This window comes from Anarrhichthys ocellatus, unplaced genomic scaffold, assembly GCF_004355925.1.
Source record: "Anarrhichthys ocellatus isolate YVR2014 unplaced genomic scaffold, GSC_Weel_1.0 scaffold15, whole genome shotgun sequence".
NCBI lineage: Eukaryota > Metazoa > Chordata > Actinopteri > Perciformes > Anarhichadidae > Anarrhichthys > Anarrhichthys ocellatus.
The window spans coordinates 8,050,498-8,058,728 of record NW_022280045.1 but is presented as its reverse complement, the minus strand read 5'-3'; the positions used below and the strand labels follow the sequence as shown (position 1 = coordinate 8,058,728).

Sequence of the window (8,231 nt, the reverse complement as noted above, 5' to 3'; positions counted from 1 at the left end):
ACAGAACTCATGGTTTCAAATCTCAAAAATGTATGTTGACGAATATTTTTTACATCTTTTTTTCACTGTACATTAATGCACAGTATGTGCAGGTACTTTAAGTTCTTAAATCCTACTCTTTATAGAAGAGTAGGATTTACAGTCAAAGAGAAGAGGTCAGTCAATTCATAATATTCGCAGTAGAGTGAATCATATGTTGCGTAAAGCTTTGGAGAGGAGGAATTTGCTTCACATTTCTTAACTGGCAGCCAAAACACCCTCACACAGTGGGAGTGATGGAGCACATATTTATATTCCTACTAACTTGAGGAGAAAGAAGTAAGAGGCAGAATGTGGGAGATCAATATACATTAACTAATAGAGACAAACAGCACAGAAACTGAATCATGCAGTCCATCCCCAATCACTGTTTTTTGTTAGTTTTTTACATTGAGACATTCTCCAGTAGAATCCTAGTTTTGCTTGGTAAGACAATGCATTGTAACATACCATCACACTTTCATATTGGTGAATGTGTTGCACGAGATTTTAGACAGGTAAGTCTCTGGTGGACGGAATTGGAAGGATGTTGACAAAGGGCCAGATGAGCACTGGTACAATGAAGTGGGAGGATCAAACAGCTCAGAGGCTGAGGAAGCAGAGGCAAAAGGTCAGTGGACTGCAGTGGTACAGAGCGTCTGACAAATACTCCATCCCTCAACAACACAGTTAATCAGATAGGGTAGACTTTTACCATGTGATGGCAATGCAAATACTGTACTTCAACTATATTTTCAATGTTAACTTGGCTAATGCCAGGCCATTTTTGCATTGATAAATGATTTGCCTCACAAAATTACACACATTATTTTAAAGTTATGGTTGTTCTTTGTTTGTGAGGATGCACAGAATATGATAAATAAATAGGGGATGTTGTAAGGGTATCTGTGGTCCCAGCAGAGTATTTTACGTTTTTGGTAACAGGAAAGAAAAAAAAACACTGCAAAGAAAGATATACTGAATATGCTGCACAATTGCTGCTGTTGTTCGACTACTTTAATGGTCCCCAATTCAACATTTCATGCTATTTCATCATCTCACATAAGAAAAGGTTGGGGCAGTGCAGCCACTTAAATGGGGACAGCCACTAATTACATTATCACTAATTGTGATACAAGATATACATAATTTTGAAGGTCAGCACACACTTTTTACTCATGAAAATTCTTGATATTTCATAAATCTTACATAATTGGTGCATAAATATTTTCAGGCAATTATCTTCGTTTGGAACATTGGAGATATTAATATGGTTATGGATTATGTACACATAAAAAAAAAAAAAAAACAGTGTAAAACACAGATTGCAATGATGATGTAAGCTTGTTGTTGACTTTCCCAGTCTGAATGACTGAGCAAAGGATAGGGGGTGGGGTGTCATTAATCTATGGCTAGTGATGACCAGACAAGCAGAAATGGGGTGTAGTGGGGGATGGGCGAGAACACTGTTGTTATGACTAGTGCTTGGATGCGGGACAAACTTCCAGAGGCCTCGGGATCTTTTTTTTTTCAATTCCATCTCATTGGTCGGTTTCAACGACGAAATGTGGCTCCATTTTGATGTGAACCTGTCAAACGGACCAGGAGCTAATTTTAATCAACGTGTGAGGGCGACTTTCACTTCAGCAAACCACGAGGTGTTGTTTGGTGCTATTGGAAATTAGGTTAGTCACCTATATAGCACTATATCCTGGTAATGCCAGGTTGAAATACTGCTATTGTGACGTATCTATGTATTAGCCAGTACTCTTACATAAATTATACATCATACTATGCCGTATTTGATCGAGGAGACGTTGAACACATTGTCGTCGTCAGCTCATTACATTGAGCTTTCGAAAGCGGCGCTTTAAAATAACAGTAGTTACAGGCAGCTCATTTTTGCATGACGGGTCACTCCACTGAGTCTAACGTCTGAAGCCGTTGCTGGGTCTTTACCGCCTGGCTTAAGTTTAAATATTATAACATATCGATAGTTATACACGTGCGTAAAAAAACAGTCTTGCAATCGATTAAAGAGATAACATGGTCTGACTTGAACACAAGAGCTGTGGAAGATATCGTCTATTGAATTTATCCAAGTAGGTACGAGATTATAGCAACACTGTCATTAGCATAGCATGCTAGTGTTAGCAACCTAGCTAGCGTGCTAGCAGGTTTAGAGCGATGTCAAGCTGGGCTCACTGTACTCGTCAGAAATGCTGTTTTAAATAAACTAACTTAATGTTATTGAAGTCAATTTTGTATACAAAAAAAATTGAAAATACAACGCTATTCCATATCGCGTTAGCTTCATTACTTTAACAACGGTATCTATTAACTGTTGGTGCCCTTCATCAAATAAACGAAATTGGCATGTGTGGTGACCGTTAACGTTACAACCGCCACCAATGCAAAACTAACGATAACTCGCGTGTTAGCTCGCGTGCTAACGTCCCGCAACGTGAGGTCATGACAGTGCGAATGGGGCCCCCACGGTAAATTTTGTTTTAAATGAACAGGCAATTACAGTTGTTAACGACGTAAATGCGAAGACGCAAGTAGATTGTGTTAATTTGACAATTACCTAGAGAGCTAGCGCCGATAAAGCCTGTTCTCAGTTCTCAGTACATCCACTTAGTGACCCGTGACATGCGGACGATTGTCAGCGTAGCATTACAGTAAGTTACAACAGTAACGAGGTCAATGATTGTTGCACTTTACAGAGACAGTGCTGCAATAAATTTCAGTTTTTCATTGATGGAAGAAGGTGGACATTTGATTCAGGCCTGTCTCACAGTAATAAAGTACATTTCAAGTCATTGGATTGTGCCTCACACAGCACGTCGGGTAACGTACACACTGTAGTTTGTTCAGCCCATTCACTCGCAACTGTGTGTGTCGGGGATGGGTCATGTATTTCAAGTAGCTATCTTGCTAATTTTGCGACCGGCAGATTAGCATAGACTTAACCTTGTATGCATTTAACGTGCACGAAATTAATCTGACCCTGAACCAGGCCCAACAGTCATGAAAGAAATGGCGACTAAGACACTACAGCCCTTGGCCCCCATTTGGTGATCCAGTACCAGAAGTGAAGATGTTGGTTACAATTGTAGGGACCAAGCATCTAAAATGTCTTTTATCAAGTTGTAATTACTCCATACAATACATCAGCATACGTCCCCTTTAATAACTATCATTCAGGTATAGCTACACCATGGGTAGCACAAATACCCACAGGCTGTTTGGGCTTTTTATATTGCTGACCCAGTTACTTCCATTGTTTGGTGACACACCCCTTTGTTCTTTACACTTTCTGCTCTCATCCTTTTTCACCCACACATTGACACGTTGCTGCTAAAATGTCAATTGTAATTAAGATAACTTGTCACAGCACCGATAGAGAAACACAATCTTATGTGCCTGTATGCTTCTTATGCTGCGTAACCAAGATTTAAATACATTAACATGAGCAAAAGTGTTACTTAGGCCGCTTAATAAACTACCATACATGGTGGGAGATAGTGGGTGCACAATATTGAGAAAATCAACATGTTCAATGCAAGTGATTTCATAGATCTGCATTTTAGGATCCAGATGTGATGCCCACTTGTGATTCTTTAGTATAATTCATCAGTTGGAAGTATTCAATTTGTTTTTTTACTCTCAGGGGCTGCGAGTTCTTGCTGAGGAGAACGGAGCTATGATGCACATCTGAAGACATCTCGATCACATGGGTAGGGTACCTCACTCTTTAATGTCACACCCTTTGTTTGTTTTTTTCCACACTTGTTTTTCATCTTTCTTTGGTTGTATGCTTTCTGGAAGATCACATTGCTACAGCAAAGTGTCTGTAATCGTCTAGAGAAGAGAGTGGTTGTAATATAGCTTTGTACCCAATCAGTGTCAGAATGAATGACTCTCTCAAGACCTTCAGGTTTAGATTGGGCACCACACAAAATGGTTGTGTTTGTTGAACAAATTATGCTTAGTCAAATCACATTAAAATATCTTTAATAACCAGTTGTTTGCACAGTGGTTCTATGTTACCACTAGAACTGTCCACTTGCCTGTAAATGTAATTCATTGTTGTTTCAGCAATAAGCTGAGGATTCGTGATTGTTTTTGTTCCGGTTAAAACAGAGAGTGAGCTCTCTGTCAGAATATATCGTACCACAACAAGAATTAAGACGGACCAAAAACCGATTGATAAAGGCCGTACACCACTGGTGGTATTTCATTGTCGTTTTGAGACCATAATGTTGCTCGGAGTCATTTTATTAGTGTGGTGGTTTCACTGCTAAATTGATACAGTAATCAAGGTTTGGTGTAGTGAGGCAACACTATGTGTATTCGCCCCAAACCGTTTGGTATGCGTCTTCTGTTCGGTACGCCTTGTGACCCAAACAGTAGTTCGCAGTGTCCGTCATTTAGAAATATTTGTCATATGGGACACTGTTCAAAACATAGATGCACGACTATGGAAGCTACAATTCTGAAACAATGGCACCTGAACCAAATATATGTTGGTTAGGAGTGTGCAGCAGTGGTTTTTTAAAAACATGTTTATGAATATCATAGCTGCTTTTAAATAACTTGTTTTATTTGATTGTAGGGAACAAAGCTTGTACATTACATGTTAGAGGGTTTTTATTTTGGAATTCTGCATCAGACACTGAGGTGGTCTGCTATCATTTTGAGGTGAAATTGTTTTGGGAGTGAGTGAAGCAAAATGTGGCGTTGTAGCCAAACAGGACAGTGATTTATTACTTAAAAGATTCTGTAGTGCTGCCAAATGATTTTCAGAATGTTTTTAATCTCAAAATTCCTGTGATAAAGTGCATGCTACATCACATATTGAAGTGCACTTGATACTCTGTTAACTACTATTCAACATTTTGAACTAATGCAAATCAGGGGCAAGAGAATCTTGCTGCTGGAAAAGTGAACTTGAAGTTAATACACTTTCTAACTAATTTAGTATAAAATGTGATAAATAATTTTCAAACAAGATTGTACCAACCATCTCTCTCTCAGTCAGTGATCTGTACAAGAGACTCACTCACTACTATGTTGGTACTGTTCAAATGTAGTCTGGGATTCTGGTAATGTGAGACTAACGTCAATGAGTTAAATATCCTTAAGGCGCTCCACTCGAGTTGATTGTGCCAATTCTAGTTTGACAGACAGCTACTTCATAGCCCCACAATTTGGGGAGTTATAATTCTGAATTATAAATGTGCTAAGCTTTCACATTTCATAGCATAGACTTGAAAGTCAACTGAGCAATTCTGATGACAACTTATTTGTTGTTTTGGCCCAACTTCTACTTTGCTAGCTGCTTATTAGGATGTCCTATGTGTTCTTATCACACCTATAACTGAAGATATTGTGAAACGATAACATTCAGTCATGCGAGGAGGTTATGTCATTTGCATGTGTAACTTGCTTGTGTCTCGTTAGCACAGGCATAATTAGATAAGCAGTGATCTGTCAGTGCTCTTAATCAATGCTGAGGTTCATAAAACAATCAAATATTGGACGTTATGTCAGCCACATGGAATGGTCGACATATTACTGTAAGTGAGCTCTGTCCCCGTTCACTGCTCCTGCATCACTTCCATGGTGATGACGTTTGCCGGCACCCTTTCAAAACAGGCTAGTGTCAGATATGCAAGAGTGCCATGTCAGCATAACTACACTGACCCTTTAAACAAAACACTCTGTAAGAGCATGACTACGGTAGTGGTGCAGCAGAAAAACCACATTTAGTTGGAGTTATGCAATATTTTATGTAGAAAGATTTTTGTTTTTATGGTTAACAGAAGTGAAGCCATTTGCTGAGTTCTAGTGGTCGTGCTTCGGTGTTAGAAACACGAGCCTACTAGCCATCAGGACTCTCTGAATCCTGATGGCTAGTAGGCTTCTTCTAGATTCCATGCCTCTTGGTTTAGTTGGTCTTGGACCTCAGCCTCTGGGAAACGGCAGGAGACATGTTGACTTTTTCAGCGGGCTGGCAGGATGGAAACAGTGGAGGTTCTGTCCCCAGTCCAGACCCCTTGTTTATTTCCACAGTCCCATTTCAAGAGTGCGGGTTCTGCATGAATAAATATGGAGCCCAGACGCAAGCACTGTAGGACCTGTTATTGCCGAGGTTTAAAATCCATTTATTCCAGACGTTTTAGTCCAAAATACCCAGCCTGCCTCGTGAAGGCAGCTGGTAATTATTTCCAGTTGTAGGTTAATGAATGGAAACTGGTGCCCTGCCTAGAGCCAGAAGGCTTCTGTAGCCAATAAAACTGAGAAAGAATGAAACCTCATCATGCATCAAATGGCAGATCACAGCTTGCGTTTGCCTGCTTCTCTGTATGGAATTTGCAAGATCTAGGTCAAGCAAGGTGATGTTTTAACTTCTTCCTCTTCTCAGTTATCACAGTGTGTGCTAGTTTGTTAGTGAGCTATGTAGTTAGTTTGTAGTGTAACACCGTCCTTGGTGTGTGTGTGAGAGAGAGACGGCTCTCTTTAACTCTTGGCACAGTGCCCCTGCATATCATCTTACTGTTGACTATCATTACCCGGCATTTGAGTGATGAAGATACTTTGAAGATACGACTCAAACCTTCCTTCAGGAGTTCTATGTTGTGTAACACCACCACATTTTAATTAAGCAAGACCCCCTGCTTTGTGGTTTGCTTTTACAGGCTCCTATCCTATGCTGACCCAATGGTTTAATCACCAGGACTAAAAATGAGCATAAGCAGTGATGAAGTCAATTTCCTGGTTTACAGATACCTGCAAGAGTCAGGTAAGTCTTGCATTTTTTTTGTTTAGGTAAATCTCTCTCTGAATGCAGTCATATTTGCTGGGAATTGCACTTTTTAAATCTTTCAAATCTAATGTTTAATGCTGCTCTGGACTTTTTGTAATTGATCTTTCACTCCTTCCTACCTTTCAAATTATCCATGCGTCCTCCAGGCTTCTCCCACTCAGCATTCACCTTTGGCATAGAGAGCCACATCAGCCAGTCCAACATCAATGGAGCCCTTGTGCCCCCTGCTGCCCTCATCTCCATCATCCAGAAGGGCCTGCAGTATGTGGAGGCTGAAGTCAGCATCAATGAGGTCAGGCTCCCTCTTTAAACCGTCAACTACTTATTAGTGTAACTCCACAACACGCTGGCAAGGAGAGGTGTACTGTCAGCTTTATCTTGACTCCAGCTCGTCTGTTTGGACTCTATGTTTTAGTGAATCGGTGGAATATATGAAGGATAATGAATATAAAAATGGTGTTGTCTCTGTAGGACGGGACCTTGTTTGACGGGCGGCCCATAGAGTCGCTATCTCTGATCGATGCTGTGATGCCAGATGTCGTCCAAACCAGGCAGCAGGCCTACAGGGACAAGATGGCCCAGCAGCAGCATCATCAGCAGCAGGCGGCAGGCAGTGGCAGCGGCACAGTGCCCCAGGGAAGCACCAAGAACGGAGAGGGCGATGCCAACGGGGAGGAAAACGGATCCCACGCCTTAGCCAGTAAGCTAGCTCATGATTGTAAACAATCTCTAAATCTGCTCCTTAACAAACGATGTGTTTTCTTGTGCTAGGCGGGGAAAAAATGGTTCCAGAGATGTTTTATGGTCTTATGCAGGATTTTATTCCATCGTTAAATGCTTCAACATAATCTGATTCATGGTTATAAGGTGCAGTGGAAGCTGTTTGGCATTCACCCCTTTATCTGGTTTTTGATTTGTCACTGCGTATTTTTGTCTCCACTCACCTGAATGTGTGTCAGGGATGTACATTTCACTTTATGCTGCAGAGAGTTGATAAAAGGTGGGATGTCAAAGAACAACACAGAAGGAAATGGTCACGTTGATATTTTTATCAGTCAAAAAATGGACAAAAGAATGTATTGTAAGACACTTCTTATTGCATGGCGTTAAAGCTTACCACCTCCTGTTGTGTGTGTGTGTGTGTGTGTGTGTGTGTGTGTGTGTGTGTGTGTGTGTGTGTGTGTGTGTGTCTGCTATTTGCCTTTCTCCTGACAGCTGCAGTACAACATTTGGATTTGTTTTTTTGTAAAATGTCTGTGGGTTGCTTGGTATTACTCAAAGCTACGATGGTGTTTTCCTCACACTAGCACATGTGTTTCCTCATGGTTTTTGTCCATCCTGTGTAGAACTGTCTCCATGTTTTTAGTCACTTTTTCCCAGA

General features: G+C 40.7%; 1 protein-coding gene across 1 annotated transcript in view; it reads left to right on the top strand.

Moving 5' to 3' along the window:
- The first annotated feature begins 1,711 nt into the window (after window positions 1–1,711).
- Window positions 1,712–8,231, top strand: part of tbl1xr1b (TBL1X/Y related 1b) — a 16,823-nt gene continuing 10,303 nt past the window's right edge. The window contains exons 1-5 of the mRNA XM_031854886.1: window positions 1,712–2,120; window positions 3,692–3,758; window positions 6,723–6,826; window positions 6,997–7,142; window positions 7,322–7,604. Of these exons, the coding sequence (XP_031710746.1) occupies window positions 6,769–6,826; window positions 6,997–7,142; window positions 7,322–7,604 (487 nt within the window). The 5' untranslated portion in view covers window positions 1,712–2,120; window positions 3,692–3,758; window positions 6,723–6,768. The remainder of the gene's footprint in view (window positions 2,121–3,691; window positions 3,759–6,722; window positions 6,827–6,996; window positions 7,143–7,321; window positions 7,605–8,231) is intronic.